We start from the raw sequence: 22,954 nt of genomic DNA, 5'->3' as shown, positions 1-22,954 counted from the left end.
ACATTAGGTAAAATAGACCTCTTAATTTCAGAGATGTATAGTTTAGCTGTCACAAGTCTTAAGAAATGAATATAACTAGTTAGTGACTCATTGAAACCAAGTGTTGGAAAAAAAACATCCTCATGCTGTCAATGTTGATCGACAGCTGAAATAACGATGGTCTTTGTGTGTAATTCACAGTAAATGATGCATAATAATATCACATTTTGAGACATTCTGCTATGTGAGACATGACATTTGAAACCTGAGCCTGTTTTATTCACACTGTAAAGCTTTGACACAAGCCTGAAAATTAAATAATAACTTCTGAACTTTTTCTCGTTCAGAATTATGACTTTATGAGCACTAAGCCGGGCACCAAATGGGTATTTATAACTATGCTAATCACATTTTATTTACTAGAAGCACCTATGTTTAGTTACGTTTGTGTTTCTGTTCGGCATCTTAATTGAAGTCTAGCTCAAGAAAAATGTTCTTCCCCTGTTCAGGTAAGCTGTATGTTTGCAGCGTGATGATGATTTTTTTTTTATTTATGTGCATTTTAAATGAAATGTTCCCATCAAAATTTACTGTCTAAGAAAATTTCCTTTTCAGCACCTGAAAAAGACTAAGCTACTTAATAAGGGCCTAAAATCAAAGACAATGCCAAATCACAATAAAATAATGCATAGCTACTTTTATACCAGCAGAGGGAGACATCTGCCTTGCATCTTCAAACCCCCCTTTTTCATAAAGAATAGAAATAAAATGGTGAAGATAGGTAAACAGAGGACATAATTAATTAATAAACTTTCCATATGTTTTGTTGTCAGATGTGTAAAGTAATCTGTGTAAGGTTGTGGATGCATATGTTGCTGTGTGTGTCATTTATCCTTGTGCATGTGGTTATCTGTTGTGCTTATCTTCCCTGATTAACCAGCAATCTGCCTTCAAGGCTCTGCTCCAAAACAGAAAACACATCCTGCAGAGTAGATAAGACGCCAGGCATCACTGAACTAATTCCACTGTCAGTGTGAACTGAAACAGGAGCAGTTCTAAGGACATGATGGTCTGAGGTCCAGTGATGTGTCAGAGCCAGATCATCAGCTAATGAACCACTAGTTTTTTATATTTCAGTTCATGATTCATCATTTGGTCAGCGCCCATGTTTATGTTTGTGTGTGTTTGTGTGCGTGCAGGCCAGAGGCAGAAACAGGGGAGTACTTGGCTCATTATTAAATATCAGAGTTCAGTTGTAGGTCCAATCAAAACAGCCTCAGAGAAGCATCAGCTTAACGAGAGTCATGAGACCAAATTTACTCACACACATGCAGCCGTGCACACACTCAATTCACACACACAAACCAGTCATCACGCCTTTCTGAATTCCAACTGAGATTTCTAAATCCTATAATTTCATCAAAATTAGATTAAACCTATAAAAAGGATATATTTGCTTAATTGGTTTTAGTATGATATATTGTATGGGTGAACTGTTGTGGTGCCACTGTGGGTTTACTCTTTTTGCTGTACCAGGTTGCTGGAATGCTGCTTGTGGTCGTTAGTTGTGTGTTTTCAGGTTTTCGTGAGATGTCTTAATAAGAAGTTGTTAGAATAAAGCATGTTTCTGTCTTCAGAACAGTTAACAATCATGACTCTGCTTCACTATGGAGCTCTCATACTGCTCCCTCTGCCTTAAAATAACTTGATGCTGTTTATTACTGTGCTCTGTGCTTCATTATGGAAGATAAATATCCTACTCATCAGGGCGCTACATGAAAAAGAAGGCTGGTCCTCATTAGCAAAAAGAAGACAACTATATTTTATCATGTTTATAAAGCTCTTCTCAAAAAGTTGCCTCAGTGTATCACTCTACTTTGCCCTTGACTTAACACCAAATTTGGAAAGTTTGATTCCCACTACTTTGCATCTTCTAAATGGAATAAATTACATAGTTTTAGTATCTGAATGTCTCTGGCCAATTTTAAACTTAAAACCTGTCTAGTGATTTATGCGATTGTCTCTGATGCTGTTGTTATTTCTGGATGCAGGGGTGGACTGATCATGTGGATCAGGTGAACCTGTTGTATGAATGCGACTCATAGCTCCTTCTGATTTCTGCTCTAACACAACCACTGTTAACATGGCGCTACCATCATCCCACCGCTCATTGTTTTACTCTGTGACTTAAAACAAACCCTCATTGCTGAAGCCGCAGACAGACTGTAAACACTGCAGGGGAGTGAATCAGAGTTCAGATGAAAGGTATGACAACCTGATGGTAAAATATTAAACTGTCTGATGAAAGACCATGATGTAAGATCTTAGTTATTCTGATTTCACTTTTTACACCCGATCTTTATTTATACGATATGGGAAGTGGTTAATCCCCAACTAATGTAATTAGTAATATATTGTTAATGTTTGATTAATCAGATTTTAAAATTGTGTTAGAGGGGAGGGGAAAACACAGAAAGTGAAGCAGTTGCTTTATGTCTTTTATAGACCCTCGGGGAGTTAAGATAATCACTACAAGGATGATGCTTTGACAACTTCTTTTCTTAGTTTTAGGTCACCTCATCTTGTGGTTTTTAAAAAGCCAGGCACACTGCTGCATAGTAGAAATTGGTTTGCCACATAAAAATAAGAGACTGGAGTTTTTAATTAGTTTTTTTTCCCTGGAGGTTCAAAATAAGAAAAGCAGCTGATTTTATGTTTGGGGAGATATTAAATATTTGGTCACTGTGCTTTTAATGTGTAATCGTATATTAAAAGACACACAGAAACCATTTGCAGCTAATAACTGCAGGCCTTTCTCACCCGAGACATTTTGACGGCGTAACTAATAAAATCAATGCTGAATTCAATTAACACGTCCTGTTGTTGTGCATGTTGACTCATTGTCACGCAGTCTTGCCTTACTGTGAGCCGTCATTAATGTGCATAATGGGACACACAGCTTTTTTAAGCTTATCATGCTTGAGTGTTTTAACAATGATCACAACATGTCGTTTAATTTAACACAGATATACTCACACACTTTAGAGTACATGCACCGGTTTACAAGCAATTTGAGGACAAAATGTCCTGCACCTCTGTGCCTCTACAAACCAAGGCTTCCTTATGTTTCAGAGACCACTGGGGATATATTTTTCTGCTCCCTGCTTTTTCCTCTCATCTCCTTTGTAGTATACGGGAAGGGGGGGCTGGTTTGGGTTTCTCTGATGTGTGTGTGTGTGTGGGAGCAAGAGAGGGAGGATCAGACCAGGCAGAGGGATGTCGTTCTTACAGTCTCTCCATTTTGGGATCAGGACAGGAAGTGGGCTCAACAGAGGAAACATGACCTCCCCCCCCCCTTCGGCTCTCTATCCTCTTACTTTTTCTTGTATTCCCTCTTCCTCCCTTTGTCTGTCCCTCCCCCCCAGTCTGCTCCTACCCATTCACAGGGTCATTTCTGGCTTTCTGGTTCCAGAGATCCTGTAGGCTGTCATGTGTGACCATGGTGTGTGCATATAGATCTTAAATCATATTTTTCTTACTTCCTGTGTAAATAAATTATGTTAACCAGCAGTTTCTGAAGCAACGCTAAAATCTGCTCCCTCCCTCTCTCTTGAGACTTGCAGCCTGTTATGTATCAGAGCTCCTCAGATTAAAAGCCAAAGCAAAGGTCAGGCTCTGCTGGGTAACGGAGATATTGTCCGACTTACGCCCAGCGTTCTGATAGCTCTGGCTGATGAGCTTCATATTACATTGTGTGGAATGAGAGAGTACAGTTAGCCTCCACGCTGTACGTCAGTATGACATTACTTATCAGGAGCTTTGCTCATGTTTACAAATACTGATTTAACCATCTCAGGATATATAAAAAAAAGAAAAACATATTTAAATGTATTTTTCCCCACGTATCAAAACAGTTTCAAACTCCTCTTCCATATCCTGCTGTTTCCCCCTCTCTGCTAATCTTTCTACTACTTTTCACTTTCCAGCTCTGAAAGTCTTGACCTCTTGCTTGGCAATATACACAATCAAATAACACACAGACGCCCACACTGAGAAAATAAAGAAACAGCATGTCAGCAGAAGGCAATGTATTTCACCACTGAGCACAGAGCCAAGGCACTGGGAAACAAAAAACAACAGCAGAAGACCTCCCTCTTTTCAATCTGTGCCTCCGTCCTGCTTGCCTTTCAGAGGCTGCCATCTGTTTGTTTTTTCATTGCCTATTTTTTTCTCCAGACGTTTTCCTTTCTGGCCGTCTTTTCTCAAACACATCCAGTGCAATGACAAGACTAGAAAAGTTGCGTGAGTGGAAAAGGTAGGTTAGTTAATGACGAACGTTACAACAACGTTACAGTTACAGTGATACTGTTAGACAGAGTGGTGTTTGTGTTGTACGGTTTACACAGTGTCAGTCAAATAATTACAGTATTCTATGTACAGGAAGTATAAACATGCACAAAAGAGCCATACAGTTTGTCACTATGAAGACATACAAACACATACAATCAACACAGTGTGATACAGTATTACAGGAAGGCATGTGGAAGTGCTCATGAATAGCCTCATTCCCCTTTAGGAGATTTGGACTTAACACTGAGTAGAAGCAGCAGCCCAGCTGTGTCCTGCTGCTGCATATTAAAATGCACCTCATGCAAATGTTGGGAATCAAATCGGCATTTTAATTCCACCAATTCTCCACTGGAAAACATTTTAGGAGCAGATTTTAAGGCTCGAAGGAAGGACATGAATTCAAATTAGAACATATTTTCAAACTATATACACAGCACGGTAACATTCAACAGGTTAGCCACCGTCATCAATCAGTGCCCACGGTTTGTTTAAATGCAATCATTGCAACAGTACTTGTGCTTTACACTACATTACCAGCAAATTCACATTGGTGAAATACAGACAGCAAGAGATGTAATATTTTCATTAGTGACTGGTGTGTTGGTTATTGTTTGACTAGTCTGCCGTAGGTGACATGCACCCATGCTGTAAACCTTTGCACTGGCATAGTATCACCTTATAAATTGGAATAGCTAATGTGTTAGCAAACAGGTACTTGTTTACACATCCAGCAGACATAAAGCAACATAAGCATTCATATGGAGTCATGTGTCTGGCCACCTATGACCCTTCTTTTAGCTCTGTTTTGATCTCCACCAGTCCCTGACAGAAATATCTGGGTCCTTAGCTGCTAAAGTTTCTATTTTCACCAGCTAGTCACTCAGTTTGTAGTTTGGTGCTGGGCAGGTAGTGTGCTGTTAAACGGGGTGTGAGAATCTGTGAGTGAACTAAAAAAGAAAATAAGCTGAAAGATGTTTAAATGTTCTGTGAAATTAGAGTTTAGTGATGATTTCTGTGGGTTTATTAACACAAGTGACTGCTTTAACTTTCACCTCAGCCATTTTCCCCACTGTTAATATAAAAATATCGACTTGTGCAGCCTTTAAATGAAAAATAATAACACAATTTCCCAGAGCCCAAGGTGACATCCTCAAACTGCTAACAGTCTGAAAAACACATTTAATTTACAATTATATAATTTAGAAAACCTGAAAACCAGCACCACTGAAAGGCTAGAGAGAGCAAATGTTTACTTGATAAATGAGAGGAAATAAAATGTTATTCTCAAATAATTTTCTGTCAATTAGTCACTCACATCATTTCAGCACTAGACCTAACCAAATGTTAAACTGGCTCTAATCAAATGTTTTCAAAACTTTTCCCAGTAATATTAACGTGGTGTTAGTGTAATAATACACCCAGAAATATAGAAAGCACCATGTATAGTATAAAAAAGGACTTTACTGTGTAATACAAGCTACATAGTTCAGTAAAATCCCATGTGTTTTTTCTCAGTCTGGTTTGTTTCTGTCCCTTGTTACTGTTTTGATGTTTTATGTGAATCTTCAATAGACGCCCCCACACCCACCCCCCGCCGACTGCTATAGAAGTCCACAATGACAGCCAGAAATACGTAAATAGGGTCATTTCTAGTTCAGCTTTGTCATTTTATGCTGTTCCCTTCATTGTTTACAGGACAAAAGGCCAGAAACAAGTAGTGTCCACAGGCTCCTCATACTTGTAATTTACCTCAGGTTAAGTCTAGGCTGTTGTGGTGCATCTATGTGGAAATTGGTGGGAAACAAAAAAGGAGGCATAGAGACAGAGATGAACCATAATTCAAACAATACTTGGTGTTGTGTGTGTCTCTCTCTCTCTCTCTGTGTGTGTGTGTGTGTGTATTTCTTTAAACCAAGAAGAGTCTCTAATTTGCTTGTCTACTGTTTCTGCTGGAGAGCGAGCAGATGAACAATCTGTCTATTGTGCTGAGAGGAGAGGGATCGGATGAGAGGGATAAGACTTATCTGCAGCTGTTCATCTCTTGTATGACGGTGGGATGAGGGGAATAAACACAAGGCGGTGGGGGGAGAGATGAGGATACAGAGAAAGACAGCACAGGAGAGACCAGAGAACGCGAGACAGATTCATCTTTTTCCTCTGTTAAAGATCACTGACAGGAACACTTGTGCAACCTTATCACATAACACAGCATATGACTAGTACGGCCCAAACCCTCGCCCCTCTCTCTCTGTCACGTGGACATTAGCACAAGGCATTCTTCAGCTTGCTCTAAGCTTTTTTTTCTTTCTTATTTTTTCTTTCTTCTCTTTCCCTCCTGCGTTTTGCTCACGCAGCTTGAGTCGGCCATGTTTCGACTGGCAGCAGTCTGACTTGGTTTAGTGACATGGTCGTCATATGTACATCTGAGAAAAAACACTTTCAGTGCTCATGTCATGTACTTAGTGTTTTTCTCTGTTTTTTTTTCTTTTTTTTATACATTTCTTAACATGTATATTAAGGCAGGAGTGCTACAGGAAGGAGAAGGTGACTATCTTTCTAGCATACACACATTTTTACAGATTAAATGCAGGGTCTTGTCGACCCTCACAGTTTCCACAGCGCTGGCACAGACCATCAAGTCCAGAGTCACTTTATGGCTCCACAGGTTCAGAGTTCAGTTAGATCCACTCTGTAGATCAACTGACTGCTCCACAGCTCAGTGTTAATATGCACTCATGGGCTGTAGTGTCAGAACAAACAGGCCTTCTCAGCAGTCCCGTAGGCCTCAATTCATGGCTGTTTTCACAGTTTACAGTCAGAGAAGGGGTCGTCTGCCTAGTGAAGGTCACTGCAGCATGATATCTTTGAGGTTTTCCTGCAGAATTGTGTCCTTGACGGCATGGAAGACAAAGCGGATATTTTCTGTGTCCACCGCAGTGGTGAAGTGGTGGAAAAGTGGCTTTCCTCGGTTTCTCCTCTTACGGCTGAACGACTGCACCAGAAACGCCTGCAAGGAGAAGAGCATTTAAGTAAATCTGATCTCTTAAATGTCATATTATACACAAAACCTGGTTTCTGTAGTCAGGGTGGGGGACTAGAGAAACCAGATTCCCTTAGCTAGATTGCTTCTGGAGAACAGTAATTATTCTAATTCTTGGATAAGATAAGATAAGATTTGTGCTGAAACAAGAAGGTGTGTGCTCCCTCAGTACAGTGCCTCCGTGTGTGTGCAGCTACCTGAACGTCTTCCAGCCTGCGGTGGTCTCCTCTGAACTCAGGAAAGTTCTTGCGAATGTCGACGGTGCGAATTTTTTCCACCAGCAGATCTGTTTTGTTGAGGAAGAGGATGATGGATACGTTGAGGAAAAGCTTGTTGTTGACAATCGTCTCGAAGATATTCATACTCTCGACCAAACGGTTGGTCCTTCGATCCTCCATCAAGACCTGGAATCACACAAAGATGCACACACACCTTATTGTTTGTTTTTTAGGGCTCATCTCTGCACCAAGGTTTCAGTTGTCATCATATGACCATTGATTTTAACTGGAAACATGACTCGGGCAATCGCCAAGTTTCCAACAACAAAGAGAGCCTTGTGCAAATCCCAACCGAGTTTTCTTGTCCATTTTGAAATTTCAAAAGGACTGAGAATAATGATCAGATTGTCCTGACTAAACCAATAACATTACGTGTATACGTACATACTGTACATATACTATATAATCATATAATGTGTCTATGCTTGAACGGTACCTGATCGTACTCAGATGACGACACCATGAAAAGTATCGATGTGATCCCATCGAAACACTGAAACCACTTCTGCCTCTGAGACCTCTGCCCTCCGACGTCCACCATCTTGAAAGGAATCTTCTTGATGACGAAGTCGTGTTCGACGATGCCCTTTGTTGCCTTCCTCGCAAACAAAATGTCCTGTTTGCTTGGGATATAGTTCTGACAAAGGGGAAATAAGCATTTAGTTGTATGTTGAAAGGTGAAAAAATCCAAAGTAGCTTAAGATTGAACTGATCAATGTGACTCACAAGTTGTCCAATACGATCCAAGTTATCCAGGAAGTATTTCACTGACTCACTCTGTAGAAAGGAAGAGACAAAAAATCAATAACAGCTGCCACAGGAACTGAATCATCTCAATACACATTAACCAAACTTCAAAGACACAAATAATGAAGTTAAAGCATTTAATCTGATTTGAAGAAGAATTTTATTTCTTGGATTCTATGCCTGTTTAGTTCCTGTTTCATAGAAGCCGTCGAATTGTTGTTATTGATTCATTAGTACATCAACCAGTGCAACACAGGACAGAATGCATGTGACCAACCATAAATATATAAATCCCAGTATTTGTTATATATTCTGCTACTTGTGAAGCTACTTTAATGGACAGGCTTTACCAAACACACTGTGTTCTGAATGTAATGCATAACTAAACCATGAACTGAAGTGACTCCAGTGACATAACTTGATCATTACTTTTATATGACCCTTGTCTCAAAAATCACATTTAGTGTACTCAATTGCATTCTCAGAAAGAAACTGACCTGGCTCTCTGACAGATATTAAAACTAAATCAATCAATATTGTATATTCACAATGGGTGTGATGACTTTGTGATTACTGAAAAGGGCTGCTGTTGCTGCAAACCCTTAAGGATTACGACTTTTCTGCAGTTCTCAGAAGCTTTATGCAATGTTTAACTTATTTTGGTGTTAAATGTTTTAGGATGTTATGCCTGTAAAACTTTTATCGTTCAAGTTTCCAGTCTCAGCACCAAAGAGCAAACAAACGACTAGTTGCTGAACATAACCAATGATTAGCAGTTAGAGAACCAGACATTTCTTTGTTTTGAACGAATTCAGCTTTAAAATTAATGGAACTAGACTTACATGTATAACAACTAATTCTGCAACACATGAAGATTTATTTTTTTTATCTTGGCAGTTAAAAACAAGCATGTATTTGAAGAAAACTGTATAAGACTACAGATATGAAGTAGACCTGTGATTTAAGTGGTGTAGACATCAAATGTTTCCAATCATTTGAGAACGTGTGAGTGAATCAAACTATAAGGTAAACTATAATGATAATGAAAAACAGCACCTCAAGTGACTTTATCTCCTCACACCAGCTGACTGAGACACAAACAGATATGCAGTGCACATATGTCTATAGTGAATATACCATATGCATAGAAACAATGCCACAGTGGAACCTAATGGAAAACAACCTGTGTCCTAACTCTTTAAATGTAAATCATATACACTTATGATTTTTGCTGGACTCTTTTTAATATCTGCTGTAAGTTTTGTCGGTATGGCAGCAAACAGTGACTGCAGGCCCAATATTTACTCTGTTTATCCAGCTCTGTTTTAGATCTGATCACCAGCTAGTCCCTGTGAACATAGAGGGGGACTGACTAGATAATGTACAAGTTTATGGAGCTTTTTTTTTTGCTGAAACCTATAAAGCTTTTTAAAACTGCAGAGTCATTAACAGCACATCAAGTGACCCCTCTTATAGTTTCGTCATTTAAAACCTTATTCTAAAAACATCAATTAAAGCTACTTGAAAACAACAGTAGACTTCATTTCCATATGGGAGGAAAATCAATTAGCTAACTCTCATCATCATTATAGTGAACATCAGTTCTGCATTTATTCTTGCCAGTGCTACACCACTGTTGTGTAGTAATGTGGTATGAGTGTAGGCTGATCGTACTGTAATGGATTACACAGCTGCAGAAAGTTTAAGAGGCTGCTAATTGATTTTCATACTGTTTGGAAATGAATGGAAACCAGCAGGGGCCTGGAAGAGAGGAAAACGTTTTCAAAAGCACAGCAGCATGATTTGCCCAATGGTGTGCCGTGGTGTCAAGTATATATAATTGGTAGTAAATGGGCTAAAACTTACAAAACCACAGCTTCAGTCTGTAATAAAATATGCATTGCATACTGAACACAAAACCCCTCTTTTTTAGCCAAAATGTTAGGTAATGTTCAACTTGAACTCAAACCACCTTAAAACTCTTCCTTACACTTGACAATAGTTTAAAATTGACTATCTCTTCCTCCCTCTCCCTGTTGAACACACACATTCAACAGGAAGCAGCTGTGTGAAAACAGTGGGGAGAGACATGGAGGAGGGATTAGCAAGTCACACAAAACCAAACTCATCTCAGTAGTCCCATTACATCTCAGTAGTACGACACTTTAAGGCCTGTCGACAGCAGTTTTTCCCAAACTGTACTGTTTTTTTTTTTTTTTTTTTTTTTTTTTGGTCCATATGACTGAAACCAAAGTGTTTGTGTGAAATTCAGCTCTGTCTTCTGTGACGTGTTGTGTCAAAGCCAGGAAATGTGACCCATGTGCGAGTGAGATGTGACCCTGTGACCCAGCCGCTGACCTACAGTGTCACAGCAATTGGAAATACAAAGCTGGACGCTCTGATTGGTTCAGCTGGACATGAACAAGAGGAGGGGCTGGTTGGAGGGAATTCCCAGAGATGAAGGGATACACAAGCGCACACACACACACACACACACACACACACACACACATACACACACAGATCATTTCCACAGACACTTCATCAGCAGATATGAAACAGTCTGATCACCCATGTGTACAACATTAATTCTATTTATTAGGCAAAGAATGAGTTTTAGTTCCATGTAATCTTGATCCATAAACAGTAACATTGCAAAATATAGTCTAGCTGTGTGTGTGTGTGTGTGTGTGTGTGCCTGGATTTGTATGTGTGAGTGTGGTTATTGAGTTAGGCAGGAGGAATGTCTCCATTCATGGCTTGTATGGGCAGATTAGGGGCTTTACTACTGCAAAGACCTGAATAAGCTCACATTCTGCAGTGTGTGTGGCCACAGGTATATGTGTCATGGGGTGGGACTACTTTTAACCACTGCAGCCCTTTCTCTATAAACTACAAAGGCATATTAGCTCACAGTGTGAATATATTCATCTATAACTAACAATTATTTCCACCAATGATTTTGAATTTGTGTTCATAATTTTTTGTCTATTATTTTGTCTATTAGATGCCAGAAACAGCAGTGAAAAATTTTAATATATTCACTTTTGCTTGGTAAATTATCTGAAGTGCTGCCAATACCCTGTAGACTGGTTTGAGCTCTGATAATAGTTGCACATTAAAAATTAATTAAGCTAGCTCTAATAAATCTCTATGAATCTTTGATGATCTTTGTCTTGTGAAATATGCAAAACTTTAACTACACAGCAAACAAGTAATAAATCTGGAAAAATGTCAGTTTTACCTCATTCATTAATCAATCTATGAATATTAGTTTTTAAATATAGTTTTAAAATGTAATGCTTCCTTTTGTTGCCTAAAGTGTAGGTGAAAACAAAATTGTACAATAGGTTTCACTTTAACACAGTGTCTGACTAACCCAGTCCTCCGTTAATAAACTAATTATATCATTAATTAAACTTTTGTACACCTGCTAACTAAAGATTTAAAATAAACATGGTGGAGTAAAAATACAATATTTTCCTCCAAAATGCAGTGGAGTATAAGTATAAAGCACTATCAAAGGGAAAGTACAAATACCTCAAAATACTATTAGTACCCAAGTAATACCTAAGTACAGTACTTGGGTAAATGCACACTCTTGAGGATGCTGGTACAGAGGAAGCAAAAACAGGTTAGTACCACAACCAGGCCTAGAGACAAGGAAATGCAGAGAGAGGTTTTTTTCTGTAAACAAACTCTACATAAAGTACAAGCCCTCACTGGCGGCACCAGATTGAAATCTCATCAGCTCAACCACATGGGCTGTGGGTGTAGGCGCATGGATTTCAGCATTTGTAGTTTCTTTACATCTTTGTGGGGCTTCAGACTTCCATAGCTCATACCTCTTTTACTCAGGATGTCTGTGCTGCTGAAGACAACAGCAACAGTTTATTGTCCCAGCGTGACATACAGACTTGTTTTTGTCGCAGAAGGTTTGGTCTTTATATCCTGTATCAAACTATGTGTTATCTGGGTGTGGTGGGAACACAGCGAGGTCTGCAAGTAAACAAAATCCTTGCAAGTGCTTACTCTTTCAGTATGTTTTTCCCCTACTATCTCCACTCTTGCACTCTTTTTTCTCCCCTCTCCCTGATCCCCCACTTTCCACTCTGTCCTTCCTTGTAACAGCCGTACTCTCTGTCTTTACTCCGTCTCCCTGTCTGCCTGTGGCCCAGCTCCAGCCGTGCCTGGGAAAAGCTGACTGTGGTATCCCCAGAAAACCTCTCAGAGAGTTGAGCAAAAAGGGGGAGGTGAAGGGTATCTAACTCAGCACATTTACTCCACAGCAGACATTTTGGTTTTGGTTTTCGTTACTGTCAAAGAATAAGGCTTATGATACTCTTCATTTTTTATTGTCAACAAATTTCTTGAAAAGACCAAAACCAGCAATGGGCAACACTCAAAGCCCACATCTATCTCCTAGGGATATGAATTTAGAAAGACTTACAAACACATATATATGTATACATTTTTGGACAAAAAAGAGGCTAAAGGCCATTTTGGGGCTATTTTCAGCCATAACACACTCACTCTCACAATTATGGCAATTCTGACTATGCCATGCTAAAGTTACAGTAAACTATGTTCTCGAGATTCAGGAAACTGATGCCAATAAAATAGTATATACTGGGTCACACAGCAGAGGCCTCCTACAGTTTCCAAGTAAGGTTTAATTTGACATAAATCCACACTAAAGTAAACACAGAACGTATCCCCTGGGTTTGCTATGTTACACGCTAGCTGCACAAAGATCTAACAGCTAACTAAACAACTGCCTGCTAATCTCAATTCATCTACACATGAGAATCACAATCAGCTTTACTGGCCAAATATGTTGGACACACAAGAATTTGACTCCAGTACAGTGGCTCTTTATGTGTTTTATAGTCAGCTAGGACTTAAACAAGAAAAACAAATTATATTATAAAACTAATATAGAACAGAAATGAATAAAACAATAAAGTACAATGGCTGGTTAAGAGCAGGGCTGGACTAAACAGTCATCTGTCCATGCAGTAAGCCACGAAATTAGCAGACTTGCAGGTCGGTAAAATAAAAATAAGGTCCAGGTTGAAATACAAACATTTCCTTTAAAACACATTTTCAATAGCTAGTGAGTATTTGCAGCAACAAGGCAGCATAAGTCGGAGTGGGTCTAAATAAACTATTATGGCACATCTATTCCCACAAATGTATTTTTCTGGACAACAATGGTCCTTTATCACCCAGAGAAATGTGTTACGGCTACACACAATTCTTATACACTTCTTCAGTTCACGGCATCATCGGACATATAAGCCAGAATAATGTCTGCAGGCCTGTGGAGCTATAGTACATTAGCTTTATCACAGAGCGAGTCCAGATAAGACAAGGCAGTCTGACCCAAAACTGTGCACTGACATCTCAGTCACACACACTCACACACACAGACACACACACACACACACACACACACACAGTATGTTAAGTGAGTTGGAGGCGGAAGTGGCTTCTGCCTGACTCCAGATTGTTTTGTCGCTGATAAATGTGTAACAAGGTAAAAGGTCAGAGTTCCAGCACAGAGCAGACAGTACACTCCTGTGTCACTTCCTATAAAGTACATATAAACTAGCTGCCACAGCCTATACAAAGTGTAGTGACAACAAGAAGCTGTTCTTGGTGAGCCGCTGCCGTGAGACATTTGTTATGTTGACAGTGTGGTTGGTGATCATTCATGGCATCGTGTTGAACCATTAAGTGTCATTAAGAATCTGTCTGGCCTTTCACAGCATATTTGGAGACACTTGTAGATCCAAGGCCTTCTTTAACCATTCTATAGCTCACAAATTGTACTTTAACCACAGAAAGTGGCTGCTTTTTAGCCAATCTCACTTTGGTTCTCTTCAAACCGCACAGAAAGAGATGATGTTAGACATCTGGGAAAAGCAGAGATGGTCTAAAAATGCCAGGTATCCTATGCTGCATTTTCTAGATTTTCTAGGATAGATTGTTTTATAATATGCTTTTCCTATTAGCCTAAATTAGCACAGACAAGCATTTATCTCCCAAACTGATATAATATTGATTTGTCCTGTTTCACTTAAAATTTTCCTCATGGTTTGACCTAAATGCATAAACATACTCACATTATTCTAACAACGCTAACAAACTCTTTGGTGGCTAGCATGTTAACATTTGCTAATTGCCACAAAACACAATTGTACATCTGAGGATGATGCAAATGTTATTAGTTTTGCAGGTATATGGTCGAAATCTAAATATAAATTATTACAAAAATGAAAATGTTGCCCCAAAGATGGCTAGATGAAAAGTTGAATGATCACAAAATATCATCATTCTTTCAAAGGAAATTCATACAATATTTGTTGAGACATGAACCTACTAGTGGCACTAGAAGAAAAGTTGGTCCATCTAGTAAATGTTGTGATGTTTTACTGTATAAACACAGTTTTAGCCTTGCTGGCACCAAAATAAGTATCAGAATCAGTCAAGAAATGCAAATTATCAAGACACCATTGGATTCAACCTTTAACATCCACCCCTGCTATTCCCTGACCACAATACACTTTACCACTATGAACTCTTCTGATGATGGTTCTGAGGCTTTGTATTTTTAAGTATTTAAAAGTTAAAAACCTTGCTGTACCCCCGCTCAGATATTAGGATATGTAAATGTGCCATTTTATCAATACCCAGGTAAACATACTTTTATTTTCCACCTATCCAGTAACTAGTTATACTATTAAAAAAAAAAAATCCATTCTTTGTTGATAAGTGCAGCTGATCCTTGTGTATTAATATATTAGGCTTAAAAGCAAAAATCAACGAGCTGTGTCAGACTGTGTTTGGTGCAATGTAGCATGGTGGGTGAAACTCCACAGGGCTCTGTTTTAGGCCTCCACTTACATCTTTGGAAAATCTCCAAACAATAAAAAGAGAAAGAGGCATATTACACAAAAAAAAAAAAAAAAAAAAAAACACTAAATACTTCCACAGGCTTCATGCAGTATTATTCTATCATGCCTTATACTTTTATAGGTGACTGTTAGAAAAAGCCATTTCTGATATTATCCAGTTATTTTCTCTGATGTTTAGAGCATGGCTGTCACAGCTTGTCTTAGCTCTGTGGTAAATCAGTTACCGTGAAGGTATCCGCTGCTCTAGACTGCTAACGTCACTGAAGTGATGGGGAAATATTTATGGAACTGAAGGAAAAACATTTATGGTTCATGACCACAGGCACGAAAGAACTAGAAAACACACACAGACTAGAGCATTTTTAAAATTCTCTTTTTGGCATTCGTCCTCAATTGGACACAAATGAAAGTGATGAGTAACAAAGGTCCCAGGGGTGTATTCAGTTCCAGGAACGTTTATGAGTGTGCTTTAGAGAAATCAGTTGACTTTTAGCCACTACATGAATACATAAAAGGCATCATTACATTTTCACACTGATAAATGAAATAAGGCCTGATCTGCCATAGGCCACTCACTGCTTTGCTGCTGTGATACATTAAATGTGAAGCATCGGGCCAGTCAGTGAGTAATCTATGACTAAACATGACTCCTGATCAAAGAATGAACTGGAGGCTGGTGTTTAACGCAGTTGGTCATGGGAGGATTTAGTGTAAGCTGTAACTCTGAATATTTTATCAAAAGATGAATGACTTTGGGACATTGCAAGAATACTAATTATCAGTGACCGGCCAGGGTGATTAACAGCTTAGGAAAACAGAAAAAGCAAAACATTTTTCTGCTACTCTACTCATCATCATAATGCATTATTGTATGATACTGAATCTTTCTTTCGTTTAAATGACTGGCTTTTTCTTTTCATACCGGTAAAAATGATTCAGAATAATAAACAAATATCCCTGATTGAGGAGTTCATAAGCTGTTTATGCAAACTGTGACGATGGATCACCAGTAGTCAACGGTTCGTTTTTAAAGGGTTGTAAGCTAAAAGTTTGGACCTACTGTCACAGACTGCTGCAGGAGTAGTTTAAGACATTATCATGGAGGTTTTAATACAATTACTTTTGATACAATCAGATGAATTAAAAATGATTTGCATGTCTTAAAGCTTTGGTCATTATGAGGCAATATCTTTCTTCTTTTAAACTGCAAAATCAGTGTTTTTTTAAGTAGCTCCTTAAAACTTATTTTTATTGTAAAACCTTCTTGTAGTATTGCATCCATATGAGGTTGGGTGTGCATGTTTGTGTATGTATACGTAAAGTTATTTTGTCTTTTGCGTTTGCTATTAGAGCTACATTTTCCACTTGAATTGTTTTGTTGCCCTTTGTAAAGCACTTTGTAATTGCTAATTTTGCTAAGTGCTATCTAAATACCCTACTATTATTATATCATAATGGGCTTAGCACAGCATTTCATCTGTTTACTCTTATTAATTCATCCTCCATTGATTCCTAACTAGAGGTGGTTGGACTCCACAGGGAGCTTCTGCAGTTGCCACACAAGTACAAGAAATGATTTTGCTGTAGTTCAGTTAATCTGAAAAACTACAAATTATGACTCGGTTAAAAACAATCTATTCACATAATTTGGGAGAAAAAATAAACAAAAGCAGGATTCAATTTGATGTGAGGCTGATTAGTTCATCTATTGTCACAATAACCAATAGACTCCTACTGCCCACCTGTAACACCTGAACACTGTGAGTGCGTGAAAACTCATTAAAATACAAACAGAAAAGTCAGAATGAAAACAGGTAAATTAATGCAAAATGAAAAAAGAGGAACCAAAGATCATCTATTACTGGATCACTATATCTTGCATAAAATCATGGATAATACTGTATATTTCTTATAGTGTAAATAATGACCACTTTAAAACCAGGTCAAATGAAACATGACAGGTGGATTAAATAAAGTGAAATTTAAGTTCATCCAAAGAGGCTGTGCAGGTACGGTGAGCAAAAAACTATTGGATCTCACCAGTTGGAACTCAGAGCGTCGAGAGTAGGCCTCCTGTATGCCCGAGTCTGCCCAGAGCGCGCTCAGTGCCATCACATACAGCTGAAACTCGCTGGGTTCGACACCCGACGCACCCACACGTCCCTCCCATGACATCACCAGCATGCCCTGCTTCTCGTTCTCACAGCACTGCCAGCTGATACCAAGCTTGTCCCGGGCGTCCACCAGCACACGCATGCCCTGCAGAAACATACAATGAGTCCATCGGTTTAAGCTTTCATGTGACAAAATGGTGCAAAAGCTGCTATTTCCACAATGTCAGCAATATTGTACAAATATTTTGTGGCCACACAGATGAAAAAAGTTCATGCTGCATGTGCTGCTCCCTGGGAAAAACATCTACGCTGAGTCTAGTGTTACTGGCAGACATAGAGTATATTTAACAGTGAAGCACATGGGCCAGGGAGGTACACACACACACACACACACACACACACACACACACACACACACACACACGCATGTGTAGCCTCTGGTGGTTTTTCTGAAGAGAACCATGTAGACATCTGTTTGGGAGGTCTCCTTGTGAACGATCAAACTAACCAACACACAGAGACAGATATTCATTGTTTTATATCTTTTTCTCCTTGTCTCTTTTTTTATTGGACTATTTTGAACCAGCACCTCTATTCCATTTCAACAAGGCCTTTGTTTGTAAACCGCATGATTTTTAACCTCCTTTTAATCTGTTCGTTTTTTGCTTATTCTGTACTATATCCTTTCTATGCTTCTGTTTCATGACTTAATAACTGTTTCTGAAATGGTCTTTGAGGCATATTCCATTCAAAATGTACTAAATTTAGTTCAGAATGTACTGTAATATTACAAAGCTTGTTTGCTTTTGCCTTGTTCATTGATGGACACAACAGATAAGTCAGCATTTAATAATATTGATGAAGTACAAAAACGCTTTGGAGCTGAATAAAGGATGTGTGTATGTGTCTGGTGTCTGTGACTCATTACTCTTGTGCAATAGTCAAGTAAAGTCAAGTTTATTTCCAGAGCCTAATCTCACATTCAGTCCTTAAATACTCAAATCAACCGTCCCTGTCCTAGCTCAACTGTATCGGAAGGAAAACCCTTTAAAAACCCCATGCAAAGAAGGCAAAAAGACACACATGCTGATTGAACACCAGCGTGTTGGCAGTGAAATTATGACAGTCACTGTGAGCAAGCACAGACTCACATTCAGTCATGACTGTTGTTTTTGCAATCATTCACTTTTTTCTGTCTTTGAGCCAACATGATCTTTATCAGTTTCTTAAGATCCACATTTGCAGGTTAAGCTGCTACATGTCTGTCGTTTCTGGTTATAGTGAGTCAGTCAGTACCGTAACTATGTCCCAGTTCATGGGCCTAATCGTTTATCGTTCACATCTCTATACCAGATACAACATGTGCAAGTTGACCAGCCAGCAAGTTGTCCTGTTTCAAACCTTCGTCCAAATTTAGCCAATAAATGCTCCTGTTTTCAGCATTATTTACCTTAACCCTAGTTTAGCACTGGTATTTAAACTTCACTGTCTGTTTGAGAAGAACTTCGAGGTGTTGAACATGGAAAAGTTTGGCTGCACAAGCAGAAAAGGACCACACATATGCAGCACAGGGTTTGTTCTCCATGAGGCTGCAGGTTTAGCCTGACCTCCAGTACGTGGTCTGTTTGACATATGCAGTAAATGTAGCTAATATATAACAACCAGAAACACACAAGGACTGTTTCACATAACTAAATTGGGATTATTTGGTATTTCAGTCTATTTACCCATCGTTTTCCATTACCGTAACCTCAGCGTAACCTTACCATAACCCCAAACATAGATGGCAAAACGATGGGAAACAATTCCAAAGGGGAAACAGACATTGACAAAAGACCGGCTCTTGGTATTTGTCTTATGTGTCACTGGCCCTCAGTAACTGACCACATGGGGCTAGAAAAACATGAAAATCTGGTGTCTGAGCTGATGACTTGTATTCTCACAGCTATCATGTGGACAGTGCTGCTGGTTGTAGTCACCTGCAGTAGCTGAGTGGGAGGCCCAGAACTCTGTTTCATTTATCACTATTTTGTAATTACGCAGTAGCTCCTTTCCTGCATTACTGCTGACCTCGCCATGACCTGTACTGCTCCTCTCCTCACTAACACAATAACACAATGTCTGCCTTTTCAGTACACTGGAAGAATGAGACTGTAAGCTCACCATCAGCCAAATGGTGTCTTTTTATTTCCCCTTGCAACAAAAGAGCAATGTTGTAAGTGCAAAGAACCTGCAAATTGACATCTACTGAAACAGTGAACTAGTAAACTTTGGACCTGCCCCTTAATTGATGGGGATTAGCCAAATATCTGAGAGATAAACAAAAGCTATCAGTGATAAGAGAAGACATAAACAGTCACATGTTTAATTTAGCAAAACTAAGCACTTTGAAATGTTTTTAAATGTAGTTATTCATGATCTATTTGAGGTCAGAGGCACAAGATTTACATTTATGACTCCCTGAATGATGAAATTGTTCAAGCAAACGTATACTCGGTGTATGAGGCCTACATTAGGACCAGTGTTTCTTTTTTAATTTCATGAGAAATACATCATTTGAATTTGACAAGAATTATAGCAGAGATTAATCTGATACTGAAGGTATAATTACTGACAATTAAGGAGCAGGGCCGCACCTAATCTCCACCTCTATGTTATTTGCTTTTATAAGGCTCTTTGTACCACACACCTGTGTGTTCTCTGGCAGGTTGATCCCTCCTTCCTTCCTGCTTTGTTTTCCCACTCTATCATTAAGTTGCCATGAAAGAGGGTGTTTCTCTGCACCTGGCAGGTGAAGCTGATCCTCTGCCACCACCCCAAACCACAAACAGATCTGTTCAGGTAACAACCTTACTTAACCACAAAAACATCTAAGCTCTTAATGTTCAGCTTATTGTGTCATGAATCAAATATTTTCACTGAAACACATCAAAATTTGTTCTAAGTTTTCTGTAAACTATATTAATTATCAGTGAAAATGTATTAGACACTTTCACGTCCATTATAACTTAGAGCTATCATCAACTATTCAACTGACAAGAGATACGCTTATGTGTTTTTTAAAGAAGTGTGTCGATTGTGTCAATTCACAGTTTTTCCACAAACTATTTTTGAGTTTGGACATATGTTTGCAGTCCGAACAAATATTAGCAAACCCTGTGATGGACTGTGATAGTCCAGATTGGCTCCAGGCCCCTGTGACCCTGGATACTCCAGGATAAACAGTAGATGATGGATGGATGGATGGACAAATATCATTGTTTGCTACTTCTCCATCTTTATTTCATGCTTTTAGATTTTAGACTGTCAGACAAGACAGGTAATTGGAAAACAGTCGCTTCATGCTGCTGGATAAAGATAAATTGGTTCACAAATAGAGATAATGTCATATTGTGTCTTATGTGTTTCATTAGAGTGAGGAATGATGGATCAAGACATCACAGACATGTAGTATTGTGTTAATATTTCTTTATAATGGCTCAGATGTTTCTCTGAATGTGTGTTGGGCAGACACAAACAACAGGATACGCTGCCACTGTATGCTGGTATTCAAGGGAGGGTGTTGTGTGATGCCCCAGCTGTGTAGAAGTGCAGGGTCTTATCATCCCTGTCTGGGCTGTGTGGCACTCAGGGCGGATGTGCTCATCCCTCAGGAATAGTCTGGTATTGTTAGTTGGTGAAGGAGGCCCAGCCAGGACAGCAAACAAAGGGGCAACACAGACACAATTCAGGACAGAAATATGTACTATGTCAACAATCCTCTGTGTGTGTTTGAGTCAGAATGTGTGAACCACAACTGTGGAATTAAAAACAGGGAAATATGGCTGCACATAATGATTATTCCCACTGTCGATAAGCAAGTTATACATAAAATGTCTTAAAACAGTGGAAATGGACATTACAGTTTCCTAAAAGACGTCATCTGTCTGTTCAAAACTCAAATACATTCAGTTTGCAACCCAATCTCCACATTTTAGAACCTAAAACTAGAGAGTTTCTTCTAGTCAACTAGTGTGAAATGTGTTAATGATTCACTTTCTGTCACTTGACTAATCAATGAGTTGAATAATTAACTGACATTTGAGCTCTGGAAGTTCCATCCCCAGAAACTGATTAGACCTAGTCACCTCTGGTCCATATGTCTGCAGAACACATCATGAAGTTCAACTGAACACTTTAAGACCAGGTCATCAAAGCTCCTAACACATAAAATGCATAATGCAAATATCAGTTTACACCCAGGACTCACAGATAAAACGTTCACCTGAAGGCCCTGAGCTGTTTCTGTCCCATGAAATCTTACCTTCAGTATATTCTCATAGATTGTGTCCCGGAAGTCCAGCAGTGCTTTCTGATCAAACTCTTGCCCGTTGATAATGCGCATCTGTTTGAGGAATGTGGACTTTCCGCTCTCTCCGGCCCCGAGCAGGAGGATCTTCACCAGCCGGCGAACGGCTCTCCTCTCCCGGGCGAGCATCGCGTCTATCTCCCGGCTCCTGCGACGCGCCTCCCGCTCCTGCGCTGCGTCCCTCTCCCGGCTCCTCTCCTTGCTGCTGCCCGGGTCCCGGCTGGCGTCGGCCCGGAGCAGGCAGCGGCTCAGGGTGCGGACCACTCCCGACATGGCGAGTCGTGGGAAAAAGTTCACCGAAACTTCAGTGGGAAAATGTTCATTATAGGATGCGACCTCTAGGATGGATGGAAACGACCCAGTCCGGTTTCATACACGGGAGAAGCAATAAGTTTCCAGTGGACGAATAAACAGGATCTACATTTAGATTTGGAGGGTGAAGCTGTTATCTAGTCTCCCAGCCGGCAGACAACCCGTGTCCATCTTGGTTAGACCGCGCCATCAACACAAATCACAAAACCAGAAAAATGTTCCAAAAGTCTAAATGTGTCAACTCGCCCTGGACAGAAGATACAACTTAAGCTCGATCTCAAGTCGGTCTGTGCATCAAAAAGCACCACAAAGGCAGAGGCAGCGCAAAGACGCACAGTGGGACAGCCCGTCCAAACTAAACACAGCCTGAGGTTTGTGAACTTGGGCTGCGGAGAGAGAGCAGCCCCTCCGGGAGGCGGTGGGACGGTCAGAATAACGACGGGGGCGCCGCTGAACTAACGGAGCTCACCGTCAGGGGACGCCACCGGACACCGCAACCAGGGTTTCCCAATGAGACGGTACTTTAGAGCATATCAAACAGTTTTTTCCATGATCGGAGTCGTATTTGTTTAGTTTATGTTATTGGCTTCTCATTAACCTCTGAAATAGGATAGATAAATAAATAAAACACAGCAGCTGATCCTGTTAAGAGCAAACCAACACATAAATATGGATAAATAGTTTAAATGACCATATAAACCAAACAACAACAACAACAAAGGCAAAGACACAAACATGCGAATAATAAATGAAAACATTAACTGAACAGTATCATCTAAAGTTACATTTCAGATCACACAGACAACTTGGAAATATGAATTTCAGATTAAAGTGTACTATGCACCCCTGCACTAATTACTACTTGG

The 22,954-nt window shown here is 39.5% G+C and overlaps 1 protein-coding gene across 1 annotated transcript; it reads right to left on the bottom strand.

Moving 5' to 3' along the window:
• Positions 1 to 4,052: 4,052 nt before the first annotated feature.
• On the bottom strand, positions 4,053 to 22,659 carry gna12a (guanine nucleotide binding protein (G protein) alpha 12a). Its single transcript, XM_026302777.2, has 6 exons — positions 21,732 to 22,659; positions 17,355 to 17,573; positions 8,374 to 8,424; positions 8,084 to 8,284; positions 7,567 to 7,773; positions 4,053 to 7,336 (listed from the first exon to the last, which is right to left on the bottom strand). Exons 1-6 carry the CDS (start codon positions 22,047 to 22,049, stop codon positions 7,175 to 7,177), a joined length of 1,158 nt encoding a protein of 385 aa, XP_026158562.1. The 5' UTR covers positions 22,050 to 22,659; the 3' UTR covers positions 4,053 to 7,174.
• Between the last annotated feature and the right edge of the window lie 295 nt (positions 22,660 to 22,954).

Source organism: Mastacembelus armatus, chromosome 1, assembly GCF_900324485.2.
Source record: "Mastacembelus armatus chromosome 1, fMasArm1.2, whole genome shotgun sequence".
Classification (NCBI taxonomy): domain Eukaryota; kingdom Metazoa; phylum Chordata; class Actinopteri; order Synbranchiformes; family Mastacembelidae; genus Mastacembelus; species Mastacembelus armatus.
This window is presented reverse-complemented; position numbering and strand designations above follow the sequence as displayed.